The following is a 21,267-nucleotide window of genomic DNA, read 5'->3' on the forward strand; positions in this document are numbered from 1 at the left end:
ATGCTCTGGTCAGTCTAGTCTTTGCCACTCTCCTTATGGAGAAAATCAGGCTACTAAAAACGACTCCAAGGTAAGTGTACATATCTATATACTCCACTAGGTCTTATCCATAAGTAAAACTGGGTGCTGATCGCCTGACCCATTGCACTGTAGTATTGAATATCATAACCTTGGTCTTCCCAAGTTAAACAGACATACCGATATGTTGTGCAAATCTATCAAGATGGCGCTGCATCCCCTCAGGTGAATCTGAAATAAGCGCAATACCATCCGCATATAACCATAGGGGTATCCATGTCCCTGCCATGTTACAGGAGGGCACCACGAGAACAGACTAAAGCTGACTTTTTAGCAGTTTAAAATAACTGAATAGAGAGAGAGAGAGAGAGAGAGAGAGAGAGAGAGAGAGAGAGATCTACACGGCAGACATGGAGTGGTGGAGTTCTACTTCCAAAGCATTGGCCCCAAAACCCTCGCGCCTCTTTCGATATTTCTTTTATATTACTACACAAAAGGTACAACTGCCAAGGGGCTCTTCCTCTACTTCCGCACATGCGAGAATGCCAAAGTGAGCCCCCAAGGCTCATAATCGAATTCTCTTGGCCCGAAAGCATCAACTATGAGAAGTTCTTCCTGAAAAACATCAACTGTGAAAAGAAGATTCCCATAGGGCTACTTTCGTAAATGGCACTGACAATCTCTACGGTGCTATGTCAGCATCCATGAATCGCAGCTCTCCGTATAGGTTGCCACGTCAACAGTATTTATAGTTTGCTCTTTTACGGTGAAGGTTGTCCAATGTTGGGTCTTTAAGCACCCTAACCTCCTAGGGGTCATGCCATGTCACCAACTTGTGACATACCCCCCTCTTGAAAGAAGAGTAATAGTCAGCGATTAGACTTGCAAAATTCAATCCGATTCTTTCACAATCACCGCATCTATGCATACATGTCAATGCCATCATTTCCAGACAACACGTTCTCTAACATGCATCACAGCATACAGTTCCACAATAAGTTTTTTATCCAGTCATCTCATCCGCAACGGAGCTCTTGATATTTCCACGTTATGCATGAAGGAAACTGATGTAGTAAGGGCCTCAACTACAAGAGGGGGAGCAGCTAGCTCAGCTCGAATAATCTCATGAGGCACTGAGGCCTTAGCCCGAACCATCCGAGAGATCATAGAGACTAGAGGCCTCTCCATACATCTCCATCCATCAGTGCTACCAAATCTGCCCTGTGGTCCACTGAGGGTCCCCAAATCTGAACCCCATAGAGCATAGCTAAAGCCACTAGAGTGTCAAAAAGCCACAACTTTTTTCGAGGTTCTTGAAACTAAACCTGTGAACACATCTTCTCCAAACCTCCCAAGGCTGCATAAGCTCTCATCAATCTAGTCTCTGCTGCTCTCCTCAATGAAAACGCTAGTCCACTGAAGACTACCCCAAGATAGATGTATGCATATGTATACTCCACCGTGTCCAAGCCATATGTAAAAGTAGGTGCTGACCTCCTGACCCAATGTGGTGTTAAACACCATGACCTTGGTTTTCCCAGGTTAACAGACAATCCTCTATCGTGGGCAAATGTGTACAAAGCATTTAAATGACGTTGTATCCCCTTTGGGGAGTCGGAAATCAACACAGTCGGAGAGAGAGAGAGAGAGAGAGAAATGAAATGTTATATTAACGTCTTCAAAAGGCCAAAGTGACCTATGAGACCAGAAAGTTACAATGTGGTGGATCTGATACAAAGTCAGAGTAACAAGATGACAAAATGACAGAATGACAAAATAAAATACTATGGAATCCTAAACTGCTAGGTGTGGACTAAGCAGCTAAACAACTAGCTGGGATGGGTAAATCACAGGAGATCCAGCATCGGTCGTTGGCGGATCTCATCAATCTCCTCCATGGTCAGTAGTCTGACCGAGCATCGTGCATGTCGAGCCAAAGTGATCCGAATCCTCTGATGCAGCCTTCGTCGATGCTGTGTAGTCCTCCGCAGTCGTGGGCGTCTGGATCTCCCTAGCTCAGTCGCTCGGTCGATTAGTACGCCTCTGGTGTAAAGAGACGCGCTCTGCTGTGGTAGTAACTCCTCCGGGTGTCTAGTGGCAGCTCTAAAGAAGTCTGTGATCTGTCTCTGAGACTGGCTAGCCTCTCCTCTCATCAGGCTCTCTCTATGTCTGCGCAACTCGAGCAAAAACAAACCCAGGCATCTCTGATCCTCGTACCGCATGACTCTAGCGAATGGTCCAAAGCCCTCTCTGAACAAGCAATGGAAGCCGCCTCGTATCTCGTAGTAGACGGGGCAATGGCATGTGTAGTGCAACTCTGTCTTAGGCGCGATGTCACACAGGGGGCATGTCCTAGCCTCTGCTGGTATTCCGTTGTATCTCCCGGTCTCGATCCGTAGCTGGTGTGAAGATGTGCGAATCTGGCCAATAGCACATCGTATTCCATGAGACAAGTGGGTGTCCATGTAGCTGGGCCTCGTCACAAAACCATCCTCCGTAAGCTGGAGGAGATGCTCTTGTAGAAAGCCATCTTCGTGCCTAGCTCTTGTGCTGGTTGTATCCATGTCCTCTTGGTGTCTAGCTGAGTCAAATTTTGGCGAATGAGCCTGGTTACCTAGGATTGTGTAAGAGTCAGAGAGGGCGCATCCAGTGAGTACTGGAAGGGAGGCAATCTGTCTATGCTGAACCCATGCATCTGAAACCATGATGTCATCTCCCCGTACCAGCATGTTGTATCTCCCTGCATGGCTAACTGTCGAGAGGACTCAAGTGCAAGGCGTGCATATCTGTCTTTGGGAAGTTCCCATATGCGGTGCATGAAGGAGACAGATCTGGTGAGCGCCTCAACCACCAGTGGGGGGGCAGCTAGCTCTGCTCGTACAATAGCACATGGTACTGAAGCCTTGGCTCTAATGAGCCGCGAGATCATAGAGACCAGAGGCTTCTCCATGTCCCCCCATCCATCACTGCGGCCCGTCCTCCCATAATGATCCAGTGAAGGTCCCCAAATCTCAGCTCCATAAAGCAATGCAGAAGCCACCAAAGTGTCAAAGAGCCAGAGCTTCGTCCAAGGCTCCTGAAACTGAACCTGTGAACACATCCTTTCCAATCTACCCAATGCTGCATGGGCTCTGGTCAAAAATCTAGTCTCTGCTGCCCTCCTTAATGAAAATGCTGGCCCACTAAAACCACTCCAAGGTAAGTGTAAGCATCTGTATACTCCACCTTCTCCTGGCCGTATGTGAAGGCAGGTGCTAATCTCCTAATCCACTGTGGGGTGGTATTAAATACCATGACCTTGGTTTTACCAAGGTTTACGGACAAACCACTTTCTTGGGCAAACCTATGCAAAGCATCCAAGTGACGTTGCATCCCCTCCGGAGAGTCGGAGATCAACACAATATCATCAGCATATAACAATAGTGGAATCCATGTCCCTGCCAGCTGTGCACCTCTATCACCATCTCTCTCAATGTAGTCAGAAGCCTCATCTATATACATACCAAATAGAGTAGGAGAGAGCGGGCAGCCCTGCTTCACCCCAATAGTGGAGTAAACCGGTGTGGATAGACCCTCTGGGGTGCCTACATGCCCCACTACTGACCTGTATAATGCCATGACCCCCCAAATGAGCTCTTTGGGTACTCCCATTTGCTGTAATCTGCGCATCAATCTAGCTCTGGGCACTGTGTCAAATGCTTTGCGGAAATCCACAAAGCTACAATAGATCCTTCTCCCATGCGCTCTGCCCTCCTCAATGATGGCTATGAGTGTCAAGATATGGTCCAGAGTAGAAAAACCCCTCCTGAAACCTGCCTGCCCGGCTACGCGTATCCCCTCCCTCTCTGCCCATCTACTCCTGCTGCTCAAGAATAGATGCGTACAACCGTGCCAATGTGTGTCCAATCATGATAGTGCGATAGTTCCCAAGCTCCATGGGGTCTCCCGACTTGAAGATGGGTACAATAGTAGATAGGCTCCAAGTATCATGCAAGCCCTCACACATGGCACGGTTAAACATAACCGCTAGAAGCTCTGCTAGTAAATCTCTGGCATGCGTGAAATGCTCAGCCACTAGGCCATCATGATCATATGCTCTCCCAGTCCTCATCCTGCCAATGGCCTTCCTCACCATCTCAGCGGTAAAAAAAGCACATGTGTGTGGGCATGGATCGGGGGGGTCGGGAAGGGGGGGCTGCTCAGGAACTGTGTACAAAGATGATGCATGTTGGCCCCAAGCCTCTGTAGAAGTGATGGCAGGGGGGGGGGGGGGAGTGCTCATGAAAGAGCCTCCATGCCTCACGTGAGTCTTGACTCAAGAATAGTTGGTATAGATCCTGCTCTAGGCGAGCCAAAAAAGCCCTCTTCTTCCGCCGCACTAGGCGTCGGAAGTCAATTTGTGACTGCCTGTGAGTGATGTCCCCCAAAAGCACCTCCTTCTGAAGTCTAGCTCTAGTGTCCCGACATTCCTCATCATACCAGCTGTTTTGGAGCATGCTTCCCGAACGGCTTCTCTGCTCAGGCTGGGTATGTGGGTATGCCTCTGCTGCTGCATCATGTAGTGTCTATGTCAGTATAGTAGTAAGCTCCTCCAGAGGTCGCCCTGGATCCTTTGTGCACAGGCGTCTGTAGATCCCATCTATGTGTACAAAGTCCGTCTCCCGTGTAAAGGTGTAGCGAGTAGGGGCTGCTGCCCGTCGCCTGTGTGCTACACTAAACTGAAAAGAAATGGTCAGCGACATAAGAGCATGATCCACTGCCACACCAACAAGTCTGGGTCCAACCATAAGGTCCCGGATACTAGAGATGAGGCTCGGCTGTGCCATGATATAATCCACTGTGCTGGCTCCATGTATGTGTGGAAAGCACGTAAAACCCCCAGCAGCGGGAAATCTCTGTAGGCCATTCAAGATGACCAATCCATGTGCAGTCCCCATGTCTATCAAGTGTCGTCCATACTCAGTGTGTTCTCCATCCTGTGATAGTCTGGATAGGCCCGTCTCTGCAACATCCAACTCTCTCAGCATCTCCTCTCAAGTATCATAAAATACTGTCTGATGATGGGCAATCCTAGCATTGAAATCCCCTAGAATGATGATGTCACCATCTCTAGAGAACTCCCATATGTCATCATCCAGAATAGAGAAGGGGGACTGTCCTCTGGGTGGTGCATACACTGACGTACTCGGGGAAAAGTAGCAAACAGCAATGTAAAGATATTTGCCTGTCTCCGCTCTCAATCTCACCCACATGTACCTAGCTTGCTCATCCCTGCGGGCTATATGTATCAATGGCTGCAACTCCTCCCTGAATAACACTGCCACTCCTCCTGAGCCCCGCCCTCTGTGCTCTGATCGTGTCTCCTGTCTTCAGGCTGTCTCCCATCTATATCCACTAATATGAGGCATAGATTGCCCCGGTGCTTGATGTGTCTCAGAGTAGAAGACGATGTCTCTTCCCGTAAAACTATCCTCAAAGGCACCCACATCAAGGCGCATAGATCCATTGCAATTCCACGTGGCAACTTTGAGTGTGGTCCCATAGGTCTCGCACCGTCATGTGGAGCGCCGCTCTATAATCACCACTCAGCCATCTCTATAGAAGGCCGTCTTTCCCTTCTCCCTTGCCGCTTGAATCTCTGGCATTACCTCTCTCATATGCGCCAGCTGTGTGAGAGTGAGGTCATCTCCAAGGAATATGCCCGTTTTCTGTAGTGTAGGGCGCTTCTTCAAGAAGTCCTTCTTTGCCTCCATGGATGGAAAACGGATGACTAAAGCTCTCCCCTTTGAAGTCTCCCCATTGCCTTGTGTCTTCTTCCCTACCCTCCACGCCTTTGTATGAGTAGCCTCACTACCCATCATGCGGAGAAGTTCTTCAACTTCCCCTTCCACATCATCTCGGTCTTTTAGACCGGTTACTCTTATATGCAATGCTCTAGTTTTCCTTCGCTGCTCTTGTTGATGATTGTAGGAGTGGGGACGGATGTGGTTTCTTTCCCTTTCCCATTCTTAGCGACTTCTATCCATTTCTCGGCCTCATCCGCCTTCTTCTGTGTCTTCGTGATCACATCCATCCACAAAGATGTCTTTACCACCTTCTGTTTCTCCTCTGTGATCATCCGTACCTGCTCCTTGATGACCTTGATCTCGTCTATCACCGAGGGCTGAAATTCCCCTTCTTCCAGTCCACTGCTTACTCTATCCGCAAGTTCTCGCTTGAGGGTTGTGACCTCTTCTCTAAGTGTCTGTGAATCCGCCTTAAATTCTTGTAGCTCTGCGTGCAAGTCCTCTTTCTCCTTCTTCCATTGCGCGCTTTCATTAAGAAACATTTGAAGAAGGTTGGCCTTCTCTTTCCACCATCCCTCCGTCTCTGCTTTCCATTCTTTCATCTCCCTTTCCATTTGTGTTATCCGCTTGTTTGTAAGCGCAAAGGTTGCCTTCGTATGGGGCTTACATATCGGCGAAATGATCATGGCCTCCACTTGCGAAGCGCTCATGGCCTCCATTGGCGATGCGGATATAGCTCGATGCTCTGGCTCGGCTGAGTCCATGCAGGCAGGGCACACTAGAAACCTATCCAAAAACAAGGATAGGCGAGCGAGGGTGTATCCTTCTCAGCTCCCCCGATGCGGGTGTATACATCAATTCAGCCCACTACGGGCGTAAGCAACCGAGGCAACTCAAATGAAGACCTTGCACTCGATGTCCTGCGCAGTGGCAGAAAAATGCACGTGCCCCCCCCCCCCCACCCAATAGAGTCAACTCATGGCTCAGACAGGCCCCTGTTGGGCGCTGGCTCAATCCACGCACAGCCCCCTCTGTGGGAGAAGCTCGCCTGCTGCAGCCTCTGCGTGTCCTGCACCTGCGCCCTCTTCAGCCTGCGCACTGAACCTGCTGCAGTCTCTCTGCGCCTTGTACTTGCTGCGTCACCTCTTGCTGCCCTGCGTGCGTCACCTCTTGATGCCTTGCATCTGTTGCGTCATCTGCAGAGAGAGAGAATCTCCCTGCGCGCTGCCTCTTGATGCCCGAAACCCTAACACAGGCAAAAATGAATTGCCCTGCGTGCTACCTCTTGCTGCCCTGCACCTTGCACCTGCTACGAGACAAAACCTTAAGCGAGAGAGATAAAGAAAATTCAACTCACCTGTTGCGTCACCTGCAGAGAGAGAGAGAGAGAGAGAGGGCCTGCTCGCTGTCCTGCTGAGTATGGCGTGAGCCCTCTGCCTGCCTACCTGCGCGTTTCTGCACCTGCGCAAGCCTTCTGCCTGCACGTGCTCAACCTCGCGCTAGAGAGAGAGGACAGAACAGACAGCAGGTTACGCGAGCAACAGCAACCTTACGCGCAAGAAGAGAGAGAGAGAGAGAGAGAGAGAGAGAGAGAGAGAGAGAGAGAGAGAGAGAGAGAAAGAAAGAAAGAAAGCTTTATTAACGTCTTCGAAAGGCCGAACTCGACCTATGAGACAATATCATATACATGTGTTGATGCTCTAGGCATCGGAAAATAAAAAGAAGGGTACAAACTGAAATGAGCCTATACTATGCAAAAGGGTGTGGTAGGGTGGTGCATGTGGTGTACAATGTTTAGTGTGGGTCCTCGTGTCGAGGTGTGCTCACGCATCATCAGGCTCAACTAGGGGCTACAAGGTGATACCACCATGAGATGATAGGGAGGGTATCTAAAAACAAGCAACATATGTAGGGTAGAGAATGTGGTACATCGGTGGTGGCCTGCTCAGGTATCTCTGGAATGCTGGATCCCCTGGAGAGAGAGAGAGAGAGAGAGAGAGAGAGAGAGAGAGAGAGAGAGAGAAATGATATACGTCTTCAAAAGGCCAAAATGACCTATGAGACCAATCTATTACAAACTGGTGAATCTGATACCATGTCTGAGTACAAAAGAAGAGATACTAAATTGAATCTAGAAGTGCTACTAGTTGGAACTATGTGGGATATGTGTGATGGTTGATACAATGGGTACCCAAATACAAGAAAAAGATACAATGGGTGATGAATCCATCCTCATTTGTACTCTGGATGTCGAGATAGTATGGCTCTAATCCTCTGTTGTAGTCTCCGTCGATGCTATGAAGTCGTGAGCGTCTCGATCTCCCTAGCTCCAGTGCTCGGTCAATGAGAGTACCACAGATGTGAGTATGAGTTGAGCTTTGCAGTGGTGGCTGCTCCTCTATCTGTCCGGTGTCTACTGTGAAGAAATGAGTAATCTGTCTTTGGGATTGTCTCTGTCAATCTCCTCAGTAAACTATCTCTATGTCTGTGTAACTCAAGTAGATACAATCCAAGACGTCTCTGCTCCTGATAGCTCATGACTCTCGAGAAGGGTCCGAAGTCTTCTCAGAATAGATAGTAGAAGCGACCACGTGTCTCAAATACACTGTGCACTGACATATATAATGCATCTCCGTCTCTAGCTCTGTATGGCATACGCGGCATATCCTATTAGTTTCTGGTATCCCTCTGAATCTACCAGTCTCAATCTCAAGCTTGTGTGAAGATGTCCGTATCTGACCAATGGCACACCGTAACCCATGAGATAGGTGTGTATCCATATAGCTGGGTCGAATCACAAACCCATCCCCTTTGAGTTGGAGAAGAAGCTCTCTATAAAAAGCCATCTTCGTGCCCAACTCCTATGTCGGCCCTATCCATGTCCTCCTCGTGTCCAACTGTGCATCAAGGGAGTATTGGAAGGGAGGCAATCTTTCCATGTTGAAGCCATGTATCTGGACATCTGTGCATACCAGCATGATGTGTCCACCTGTAAAGCTAATTGTATAGAGGAATCAAGGGCCAATCTGTCATATCTGTCTTTGGTAGTATCCCATAAGCTGTACATAAACGAGACTGATATGGTAAGCGTCTCTATCTCCAGGGGGGGGGGGGGGGGGTGCTAACTCTGCTCTAGTGATCTCGTGTGGTACGGAGGCCTTGGCTTTAAGCAGCCGAGAGATCATAGATACCAAGGACCTCTCCATACTTCTCCACCCATCCTAACCCATAGAAGGTCCCCAAACTTGAACCCCATAGAGCATAGCTAAAGCTACCAAGGTATCAAAGAGCCAGAGCTTTGTTTGGGGTTCCTGGAACTGAACATGCAAATACATCCTCTCCAATCCTCCCAAGGGCGCATACGCTCTGGTTAGTCTAGTCTCTCCTGCTCTCTTCAAAGAAAACTTTGGCCCAATGAAGACTACCCCAAGATAAGTGTATGCACATGTGTACTCCACAGTCTCCTAACCATAAGTGAATGTAGGTGTTGATCTCCTGATCCACAGCGATGTGGTGTTAAACACCATAACCTTGGGTTTACCAAGGTTACAGACAATCCACTATCCTGCGCAAAGCTATGTAATGCATCCAAATGTTGTTGCATACCCTTCGGTGAGTCAGAGATCAACACAATATCATCAACATATAACAACAATGGAATCCATGTCCCTGCCAGCTACGAATCTCTGCCACCCTCTCTGTCAATGTAGTAAGAAACCTCTATACATACCAAATAGAGTAGGTGTAGCGCGGATAATGTGTCGTGCTCTCTACAACGTGGGTGCCCCTCAATGCAATGTGCGTGACAATCTCACTCAAACAAATGGAAACTCTCTCAAACAGAATGAAACACAGAAACAATGGATAACAACAGAGACACAACAGTGGACCAGAACATGTGGACTCGACTAGCTCAAAGAACCATGTACAGACTGGCGTGGCAGCACACTCAACTCCAGCCCAGGACTCACAGGTACAAATGGGGTGTCGAGGCTCAGATGTGCAGGGATGGTGAAGCAGTGCTCTGTGTAAGACTCTCTCTAGACGACTACGTACAAGATAATGATAATGACTCAACGGCTACTACTCATATATACAATCATGAAGAGCCACCAACGGCTCATAAATGTCAGCCAGCTAAGTGTGACCTGGCCACATGTCCACTAGGCCACCATCCGTATCCCTGCCACGTGTCACTGCCCAGAGTGTCCGTCCAGTGTGAACAGACCAGACCAACTGTACTAACTGTAACTGTGTCCTGTAGCAGTGACACTGTAGCCTGCTACAGGTTGCTCGCCACAAGACTGGTCACCGTCTCGGTGAGCCAAACACTGAATGAAACTACAAAAGTAACTATATGTACAATGAAAGGTGGGGCAAGAGCACAGTCCTGTCACCTAAGGGAAAGTGTCGTCGCCACTGCTGCCCCAAAAGTATCCGGATCGGGAGGCGCCATCAGATCGATTGTGTAACGATGCGGTTGCTGGATTGTGCTCTGCATAACCTGGCTTCCTGTGGTTTGAGCAGCCATCTGCTGCAATCCGGATGGAAGCACCTGCCCTGAAGTGAACTCCGGACACCTAGTAACACAACCATGGCGGTGTGCACCAGCAACACCGTCACAGCAAGAAACACTCTAGCTCTGCATGGGTGGCATCTGGACCTGAGACCCCTGCTGAGTAAAGTACTGGAACTGAGGCTGTGGGTAGTGTCCCATGAACTGCTAAGAGGGCTGAGAGGGACCAGCTGCGTAGTGTCCCATGAACTGCTGAGAGGGTTGAGAGGGACCTGTTGGTGCTACAAAGCCTGCTAGATTCTGGATCTGTATCCATGGCGCAGTCCATCCATATCCCACAGGAGCCTGGGTAGGCCTGTTACCATACATAAGCATTTCTTGAAATCCTTGCACCTGTGCTTTTAGGTCATCAATAATCCTTGACTTTATCTTCAATGCTTGCTGTAGTGCAAAAATCGTTGCATCTCGATCTGCGATGGCACTCTCTGCAACTTGCAGAGATCCCTCCATAGTTGCGTATGTGGCGGAGTGACGCTGGTGCGTTGCAGCTAGCTGCTCTACGCCTAGCTCGATGGTGGCAATAGCAGCTCTGGAGTCCTGAAGTAACTTCTCTGAAAGCTGAAACAGAGAAGTGGAGTCGGCCATACCTGAAGATTCCTCAGATGCATGTGATGCTGGAGGGCGCACATGTGGCACAGCCGGCGAGCTAGAAGTAGGTACAGCCGGTGTAGTAGGTGCCTCTAAGATTGTTGTTGTAGGTGCAGAGAGAGATATGTTGACCAGTGTATGAGTGAAGATGGGAGAGGAAGGAAGAGTATCCTGTATGGGTGAAGTGACCATCCTGTCCTGAGGAGCGGCAGTAGACACTAGCGCCGGCACAGCAGAACCAGGGGGGTAGAAGTAGACGTGTGACGCTGAAAATGTACCCTAGTCTGCTGGCTCTCAGAAACTGGCAAGGAGAGTAGAGACTTCACTGTATCCTTCACCACTTTCGCCTTGAGCTTCTTTTTCTTGGTGACTGTGGGGTCAACCTGCATGCTCACGGTTTTCCTTTTCCCTTTCGAGGTTCCCTGCTCCTCATCCACTTCATTTGGGTTGATAGGTATGTTTATGACCCATGCCAAGAGAGGTGCCGCAAAACATTTAAAACTTAACTGCACAGACTGCACTTGGGCCCGAAATCTTTTAGCCCTAGTCTGCAAAGAGCTGAAGAGAACCTGGTGGAATCCACAAGGGATAGTGTGGATTAAACAGTATAGCCCTTCGCAGTGTGAGAATGTAGTGAGAAGATCAGTTTTTTCCTTGTCTTCTTTGGCATCTCGAGCCAGAAAGTAATACCTGAAGATTGCGAGAAGCCGTCTGTCGCTCATAATCCGGGTGATCCGAACTCAATAGCTCTTGACATGCTTGAATTGTCGCATCCTTGGACAGCAAAGAGAAAGTGCGAGTAGTAGACTTCACAGCTGGAAAGTTGGTCATACCCATGGCATGGCCAAGCCTTGTAGATGTTAACTTGTAGCCCCGGACCTTTGGAAAGTCTTTCAACAGTTGATGTATCAACTCTGCTGGAACCGTATCAGGTAAATCTGCATCAGCCAATGCTGTGAGGCCCAGAGTCCGTAGCTGAGCAGTCGAAAGCACCTCACTGAGAGATGGTCGAGGTTGCTGCATATGAAAATTTAATGAGAATGCTGTGCGATTTTTCGAAGAAGCAAGCCTCTTGATTTCATGAGTGATGATTGGCTGCTTTTCTTTTTTCTGAGCCACTTTTGAATGTTCCTCCTGATCACTGGGAGCACCTGACTCATCTGAATCATCAGATGCTGCTGAGTCTACTTTGTAGCTCTCATCACTTGGGTCACTGGAGGTAAAGTCATCTATGCCATGGCTGCTGCTTGCAAATACTTCCTCTGCTTCGCTCTTTGATTCTGCAACCAAAGCTTTCCTCTTCTTCAACTCTACCTTTCTCTTGCTACTTTCTTCTGGCTGTTTCTCCTGTTGCTTGCTACCTCCTGCCATGGTGAGGTCGGGTGGATGACAAACAGTGAGCAGCTGGGTAGACCAAGTGATGAAAAGCACCACGATCAGGCAGACGCAGACCAAGGCGGAGTATAGAACCGATTTGGATTTGGCTAGGCAGCCTCTGGACAGAAGGGGACTTGGTGCGATTTATTGTGGGGCTGGGCGAGAGGATACGACTAAGAATTGGGTATAGGGGCGAATCAAGAGGAAATAGGCGAAGAAGTTAGGGCTAAGGCGAGTAAGTTAGGGTAGGGGCGAAATTAATAAGAAAGGGCGAATTTGAGGAATGGCGAATTTTCTTGCAGAGGAACTGGGTAGGGGCGAAATAAAATAGGGCAGGGGCGAGAGTGGGTGGGTAGAGGGTAGGGGCGAGGGGTAGAGGGTAGGGGCGAGAGGGGGTGTTGAGAGGGTAGGGGCGAGAGGTTAGAGGGTAGGGGCGAGAGGGGGTGCTGAGAGGGTAGGGGCGAGGGTTAGAGGGTAGGGGCGAGAGTGGGAGGGTAGAGGGTAGGGGCAAGGGGGGTGCTGAGAGGGTAGGGGCGAGGGTTAGAGGGTAGGGGCGAGAGTGGGAGGGTAGAGGGTAGGGGCGAAAGTGGAAGGGTAGAGGGTAGGGGCGAGGGGAATAGGGGCGAAAGTGGGAGGGTAGAGGGTAGGGGCGAGGGAAGTAAGTTAGGTAGGGGCGAGTTAGATGGGTATGCTAGGCAGGGTGGGCTGAGGCGAGTTTTACAAGGTAGGATTTTACTTAAAAATCAGCCCAATAGAAAGTGAACTTAGTGAAAGTGAATATTCCTACTCAGAACAGAGCTGATAATATTCCAAAATAACAGCCTTATCAAAGAAAAGAGTGGAGATGGGATTGTCTCTTTTGAAGAACTCCACAAGGAAGAGAGAGACTGATACAGAGAAGCAAAGATTTTGAGAGTGGAGATGAGACAGCTGGATAACCGTGGATTGGAAAGAGTGGAGATGTTCCCAAGATAAAATAAATCAAAAGACACTCTGAATCTGAGGCAAAATCAAGTGACTTGTTGAATGAAATGAGAGCAGATCCGAGATCCTTACTGGGAGTACAGTCGAGATGAGAAAAAGGGAATTAGAAGATCAGAGAGAGGATTGATTTTTGCTTACAACTTAGATGGGATGGAGAAGACTCCGTGATTGGGAAAACAGTAGAAAAACGGAAATCATGAAGAGGAACAATAATAAGGCTACTGATGAAGGGATAATACCACCATATTCAATGAAGTATACTATCACCAGGGCCAGTGATGATGGCAAGTCAGCTCTAGTGATGGTAAATCTTGAGTCTGGATCCATTTACCAGTGGTAGGGAGACACCTTCAAGAGTGACTAACTGGACTGCCCCCTGTGGTAAAATCTCTTCCATCACGAAGGGCCCTTGCTAAGCTGAAACCAGCTTCTTTGCTTTTTTCAAATATTTTGCCTGATAGAGTAGCACCAATGTGCCTTGCGTTATTTTCGGCTTTCTGAGGTGGCGATCATACCACGCTTTGCGACGAAGTTTCTCTGCTTGCAGAGCATGAGAAGCTAAAAGGCGGCTTTCATCCAATAAGGTAAGACGGGATATAGAACCAGCTTCCATGCCCCAACTTGCACGCAGACTGCCCACCCTAGGGGATCCGGAGTTGAACTCAAATGGAGCTATGGCTTCCAAGTTGAAAGCGAGTTGAAAAGGCGTGTGATTCGTTGTTGCTTTGAAAGATGTGCGGTATGCCCAAAGAGTGCCGTGCACAGCCTGAGCCCACGATGCTGGATGGAGATGACATGCTTTCCACAGGAGGGCGATTAGAACCTTGTTGGTGCTCTCGGCCTGCCCATTGGCTCTAGGGTAATAAGAGCACGACTTGCGATGAAAAATCTTGTAATTGGCCAGCAAAGTTGAGATCATGTCATTGACAAAATGACTGCCCCTATCACTAGTGATCTCTAAGGGACATCCAAATCTGCATAAAATATTTTCATATAAAAATTTGGCTACTGTATTGCTAGTGCAATCTACTGTCGCCACTACCTCTGCCCACTTTGTTGCATAGTCTGTAGCCACTAGCAGATATTTGCGATTACCTGGTTGAGCCGGGGGACATATTGGACCCACAAAGTCCAAGCCCCATCTCTCAAAAGGTAGCCACGCCATCGAGACCTGCAAAGGACGGTTGGATTGCTTACTTGGCTTCGGCCCACAGCGCTGGCACACATCACAAACCTTAGAATATGCTATTGCATCCTTAAAAACGTAGGGCCACCATAGACCACTCTGTAGAATCTTCTGGGCGGTGATGTGACCAGGGTAATGGCCACCAGTGGGACTATTGTAGGTATCCTCAAGAATATGCTCCACCTCATGAGGCGAGACACAACGCTTTAGAACATCATCTGGTCCCGATTTGTAGAGCTAGCCCCCAATCAAAGTGAAAGGCCTGGACTTCAACAGCAATCTCCTCTTCTGCAGTGGAGATGCCTTCTCTAGGTACAGCCCAGTAGATAGAAAATGTAAGACCTCCCCGTACCATTCCGGTGTTGTATCGATTTTAAAAAGACTGCTATCTAGAAAGTCATCCGCAATCCCGGTAGCTTCTTCACCTGTGTGAATGCGAGAGAGATGGTCAGCCATTACATGATGCTTACCAGGACGGAGTACCACTTCAAAATCAAACTCTTGGAATAGGAGGAGCCATCGCAATACTCAACCTGCGACCTGTCGCTTATTAAGCAGATAGCACAAGGCATGGTGATCAGTAATAATTGTGAAGTGGACCCCTAGCAAATAGTGACGAAATTTTTGTAGAGCATACACTATAGCCAAACCTTTCCTCTCTGTGGTGCTATAGTTGCGCTCTGCTTTGGTGAGCAGGCGACTTGCATAATGTACAGGGCGATCCAAGTTGAACTCTTTGCTAGGCTGAGTCAGCACAGCACCCACAACCAGCAGACTGGCATCTGTATGCACATGAAAAGGTAGGGCCCAATCCGGGGCAACTAGAATAGGCGCTTCAGTGAGGCGTTTTTTGAGGTATGCAAATGCTTCGGCCTCAGGTGTTGACCACTGGAAGGGAACAACAGCACTGGTGAGCCGGTCAATGGTTGAGCCACCTATGCATACATACGTATAAACCTGCGATGATAGCCGGTGTGGCCCACAAAGCTCTGAACACCTTTGTGATTTATAGGAGGAGGTAACTTAAAGATGGCCACTATCTTCTTTGGGTCAGGTGCTAAACCTTGAGCAGACACCACATGGCCCAACAGTGTGCCCTCTGTGACCAAAAAATGACACTTGTTCAGGTTGAGCTTCAAACGTGCCTCTCTGCACCTGAGGAAGACTACAGAGAGCTGAGCAAGATGCTCTTTTAGATTTTCTACTGGGGTCGAACATTGAGCACCCGAGAAGGTGGAAAAGTCGTCCATGAATATGCGAAGGTGATCAGTAAGCAGAGGACAAAAGATGAGATATACTATGCGATTGAAAGAAGGCGGTGCATTTTTAAGCCCAAAGACATTCTAGTGTAGATGAAAATACCCCAGGGAGTCACAAAAGCTGTTTTGATTTGGTCGTCAGGATGTATTCCTAACTGATTGTAGCCGCTGAACCCGTCCATAAAACTATACAGTACATGGCCAGTGACATCTTCGAGGAATCTCTCAGTGAAAGGTGTCGGAAATCCATCCGGGATTGTGACCTTATTTAGAGCCCGGTAGTCGACGCAAACTCGAATTTTGTTGGACTACTTCTTTGGGGCAATAACCATAGGGGACAACCATTATGAGTGCTCTACTGGTACAATAATACCAGCTTCTTGCATTTTTTCCAACTCGATTTTGACTGCTTCTGCATACTTGGGATTCAGTTTGTAAGCCCGTCCTCTGACCGGCTTAGCCCCCTCAACCAAAGAAATTGTGTGGACTCCCAGCTCTGCTGGGATTCCTTCCAAATCGTGGTAAGACCAGGCAAACACATGCTTGAAAGAGCGCACGAAAGAGATTACCAGGTCGAGTAGAGCGGGGTGATCCCATAACCATGTGGCTAACAAGATGGGCTAATGGTTGTCAGGGCCGCCTAGGTTGACCTCTCTGCCTGGGTCAGGCGGTGCAGTGGGCGAGGCTGCCTCAGGGAGAGAAGACCGTGCCGCCTCTGTTAGCTTCTCGACATTATGAGCTGGCATCTGATCAATGTTGAAATCAGCATACTCTTCCTGCAACCATCCTGATGGAAGCTCTGCAAATGGTAAATCCTCAGATACCTCAGAGTGCTCCGGCATGGGTGGAGAGTCAGATGGAGTAGAGGCTAAGGAAGGAGCTGGGGTGTTGGCCAACTCTTGCAAGGAAGACTTTTTCCCCCTTTTATGGTGGGTTATAGGCTCACCCAGGCCGACGGTTTCCATCAAGGGACCCTCTGAAAGATGGGCACCAGAGACCGGTCCACTTGGTTCTGGCTCACTTGGCTGACTGGGATTACTGGCTTCCGATGTAGCTGCAGGTGTAGGATCAGGGGGAGAAGGTGAATCTGTTGGCAAAGGTTAAAGAGAGACTACATAGCATGGCATCGAAGAGGTAGCTTCTAACCACTGCAGTAAGTCTTCATCGGACCCATTAGGAGAGACCGGCTGCTCCAAGTCAGGGTTGGACTCTACTGACAAAGAGCTATGCTGAACAACCGGATCCATACCTCCTTCGAGATGAATTTGTTGCATTGGAGAGCCAGGAGTATGTATCCACATGGCGTCATTTCCCCAGTCATGAAGTGCTTTCGTATGTCGCAACCATGGCCTACCAATCAGCAAGGGATAACCTCCCTCTACCTGGGGAAGATTAACTACCACAAAATCCAAGTTAAAAGTGAAATCTTGTACCTTCAGAGGCAGCTTGTCGACTATGCCCACTGGGTAGACTGTTCTCTGATCGGCCAATGTAACAGTGAAAGGAGCAGGTCGGGTAGGCTGTAGACCTAAGGCCATCATAGTGAATTCGGGCATCAAATTGATTCCAGATCCACCATCAACGATGACGCCAGATAGCTGATGCGCAAGAATAGATACAGTGAGACGAGGACTTTTATAATCGGTGAGGGGAGCAATTGGATAGGAAATCAAATAAGACTCTGAGGGCTGTACAGGGAGGTGCCCGCCACTAGGCCCAGCCCCCGGGTACAGAGACTGAATGACTGACAAGGTGTCACTTCTGAGTGTTGCGTCGAGCCTTAGCATGTCGTATAGTGACACCTGCTGAAAAGTATTTTTTAAGATGGCTTCTGTTGTGGGCTTGGCGCCTTCGAACTGGGCTCCCTTTGGGACCTTAATTTGTTCCAAGTCAGCCACTGCTTCCAAGAAGGCTCCATTAATGTCAGATAACAGGGAAGTTGGTTTGCTCTGAGCAATTTTGAAGGACTCGTCCTTTGGGTCAAATAGACCACCTTGAGGAAGTGGGGACTGGCGAGGTGGACCTGTGGGCAGACTGAGACCAAGAGCTGCTCTTTGTGCCCGAGTTAGGACACCAGCAGGCTCCTCCACTTGCAGTGGCTTAACCACATGAGTAGCAGGTGATGGTTGAGGCACGGTGTTCACAGTAATCAAGTTTATCTTCGAGAAGGTGAATTCTTGCTGGTTCTGAGTCGAGCTTGAAGACGTGGATGCCCTTTGCGTGGGACAATCTTTACTATAGTGATCCTTCGAATCAGGGCAATGACGACAAGGAGGGGACCCCTCAGGTAAAGGACACTTGCTCTGATAATGCCCATATTCTCCGCATCTGTAGCAGAGTATGGGCCGATTGGAAGGACGAAACGGGGGACGAGGTGGTTGCTGCATGGAGTTGGAGGTTGAAGTATAGAAGCTCTGAGGGGTTGAGGTGGCATTAGCGTTATAAAACTTTGAGTCGAGAAAGTACTTGACATACCTTGGACAACAGGGGTATTGAGCAAAGGTGGCATGTAGTTGGGATGGCATTAGCGTTATAAAACTTTGAGTCGGGAAAGTACTTGACATACCTTGGACAACAGGGGTATTGAGCAAAGGTGGCATGTAGTTGGGATGGCCATAGTGGGAAACCATGTTGAATGCCGGTGCTAACCCCTGTTGGAGAGTAGGACCAAGACTTTGCTATATTTTGTGCAATCCCTTTATATAGTAGCAATCCTTATCTTCATGCCCCGATTTTTCGCAGAAGTGGCAATAAGAGCGAAGGGGACAGTCCTGTGCAGGGTGTCCTGGAGAGCGGCATGAACTACACCATACCATAGCCTTAGTCTCCTGCTGAGACCTGAGCTCTTCTAACTCTCTGTTAAGTTGATCATAAGCCTCTTGATGTGGAGGCTTCACCTGTCTGAGAGAGAAGGATCTCTCTTCGTGAAGGGCCCGCTGTAACTTTAGGGCTTCCAGTTCCCTTCTTAAAGAAGTCAAGGGGTCTGATGGACTATCCACGAGTACAGGGGCAGTATCTAACTGAGGAGAGTCAGTGAACTGCCTTCTTGCTCCCTCTATTCTAGTAGTAGTAGCAACAAAGTCCTCCAGACTGGCTTCAGGACGGAGACTTTCTCTGAGCTTTTGTTGAGAAGTCTTAGGCAAAGCCTTCTCTACCCACTTCTTCACCATGAATTCCCCTGGTTACTGAGGCAGCTTGGCGACCAGGGACTTTGTTCTGGTCATGAGCTCTGCAAATGTCTCCTTGGGCTAGAGCAACAGGTTGGCCAACTCATCTAGAATCTTCTCTTGATAATCCCCTGGTCGGAAAGCTTCACAGAACTGCTGTCTTAACATGGTCCAAGTAGTAAAGTGGTTTTCAGCAAACTGACTGTATCATTTATCTGCAAGACCATCCAAGGTGGACGAGAAGAGCACCAGGTATGCGTCTTCTCTATTGAGGCCACAACCTCTGCAAAGAGAGACAAACCTCCGAGCATGGTCGTCTGCATCTTCTGCGGAGAGACCTTTAAAGGTAGGGAACTTGATGTTCACCTTTGCCAGAACACTTGTGAGCTCCTCCATGGCCTCTTGCTCCTGAGTCTTTTGCTCACTAGCTTGCTGTAACAAAATGGGGGAGAGCCTTACCGGAGAAGGTGACCTGGAGGATGTAGAACCGGTCGAAGGAATGGAGGTAGCCGTATGAGTAGGGATGGGTGATGGGGTTAATATGCTTCTACTGGGCACCAAGGGTTGATGCCGTCTGTGGTAGTACTTCAGAGGACTCAGTAGTGCACTTTGACGCTCCAAAGACCTCCTTGTATGTGTCATGCAGTAACCGCCAACCCCACCAAGCTTTGGGCAAGAAGACCTTCACTTGGGCAAGACAACCTTCACTTGGCTGAACATTGGTCTAGACTCCACTAGACCAGGGCGAGTGACTAGAACACCTGGCCTGGACCAAGACGAGGAAGGACTAGACCAGGGACGAGAAGGACTGGACCAGGACGAGGACTAGGTGGACCAAGGCAAGAGAGGACCAGACCAACAAGGCGAGAGACTAGACCAGCTAGATTAAGTTGTCAAGGGTGAAACTGGACCAGACCAACAGGCTGCACAGGCGAAGCAAAGAAATCAGCTACTCAACAGAGTGAGACTTCAGTTGAGGTCCCACCGTGATCGCCAAAATGAGAGCACCTGTAGCACGGATAATGTGTCGTGCTCTCTACAATGTGGGTGCCCCTCAGTGAAATGTGCGTGACAATCTCACTCAAACAAATGGAAACTCTCTCAAACAGAATGAAACACAGAAACAATGGATAACAACAGAGACACAACAGTGGACCAGAACATGTGGACTCGACTAGCTCAAAGAACCATGTACAGACTGGCGTGGCAGCACACTCAGCTCCAGCCCAGGACTCACAGGTACAAATGGGGTGTCGAGGCTCAGATAAGCAGGGATGGTGAAGCAGTGCTTTGTGTAAGACTCTGTCTAGACGACTACGTACAAGATAATGATAATGACTCAACGGCTACTACTCATATATACAATCATAAAGAGCCACCAACGGCTCATAAATGTCAGCCAGCTAAGTGTGACCTGGCCACATGTCCACTAGGCCACCATCCGTATCCCTGCCACGTGTCACTGCCCAGAGTGTCCGTCCAGTGTGAACAGACCAGACCAACTGTACTAACTGTAACTGTGTCCTGTAGCAGTGACACTATAGCCTGCTACAGTAGGAGACAATGAACAACCTTCTTTCACTCCAATAGTGGAGTGAACTAAATTAGATGTCCCCGCTGGAGTACGTACATGTCCCACCACTGGTCTGTATAGAGCCATGATCCCCCAAATCAACTCAATGGGCACTCCCATCTCTTGTAGTCTGCACATCAATCCGGCTCTCGGCACCATGTCAAATGCTTTGCGGAAATCCACAAAGCTACAATAAAACCGTCTCCCATGTGCCCTACCCTCCTCAATGATGGCTATGAGTGTCAGAATATGGTCAAGAGTGGAGAAGCCTCTCCAAAAACCGGCTTGTTCCGTTGCATGTACGCCCTCACTCTCTGCCCATCTGCTGCTCAAGGATAGATGCATACAACCGTGTCAATGTGTGTCCAATCATAATAGTACGGTAGTTTCTAGGCTCCGTAGGATCACCTGCCTTGAAGATAGGCACAATAGTAGACAATCTCCAAGTCTCAAGTAGACCCTCACACATGACACGATTGAATAGATCTGCAAGAACCTCTGCCAACATATCTTTAGCATGTATGAAGTGCTCTGCTACTAGACCATCATGATCATATGCCCTCCTGGTTTTCATCCTGTCAATGGTCATCTTTACCATCTCAGTGGTAAAGAAGGTATTCGTAGATGGGCATCGCTCAAGAGGATCTGGAAGGGGTGTCTGTGTAGGGACCGTATATAAGGATGTTGCATATTGACTCCACACATCAGAAGAAGTAATCATTGGGGGAGGGGAGTGCTTATGAAAGAAAGGCC

At 48.8% G+C, this 21,267-nt stretch overlaps 2 protein-coding genes across 5 annotated transcripts in view; both read right to left on the reverse strand.

The window, feature by feature from the left end:
• The window catches only part of LOC147442295 (dynein regulatory complex subunit 3-like), a 159,440-nt gene that overhangs the window by 1,999 nt on the left and 136,174 nt on the right, over positions 1-21,267 (reverse strand). The gene's annotated exons all lie outside the window — the stretch shown is intronic.
• On the reverse strand, positions 18-11,175 carry LOC147442296 (uncharacterized). The gene has a single exon (XM_086528531.1). It carries the CDS (start codon positions 6,566-6,568, stop codon positions 5,939-5,941), a length of 630 nt encoding a protein of 209 aa, XP_086384657.1. The 5' UTR covers positions 6,569-11,175; the 3' UTR covers positions 18-5,938.

This window comes from Adiantum capillus-veneris, chromosome 14 (assembly GCF_014529385.1).
Source record: "Adiantum capillus-veneris isolate H3 chromosome 14, ASM1452938v2, whole genome shotgun sequence".
In the NCBI taxonomy this organism is placed as follows: Eukaryota; Viridiplantae; Streptophyta; class Polypodiopsida; order Polypodiales; family Pteridaceae; genus Adiantum; species Adiantum capillus-veneris.

What these genes read in the sequence shown, in the direction of transcription:
- LOC147442296 (XM_086528531.1), bottom strand. Translation starts at nt 6,568, where the DNA reads ATGGACTCAGCCGAGCCAGAGCATCGAGCTATATCCGCATCGCCAATG.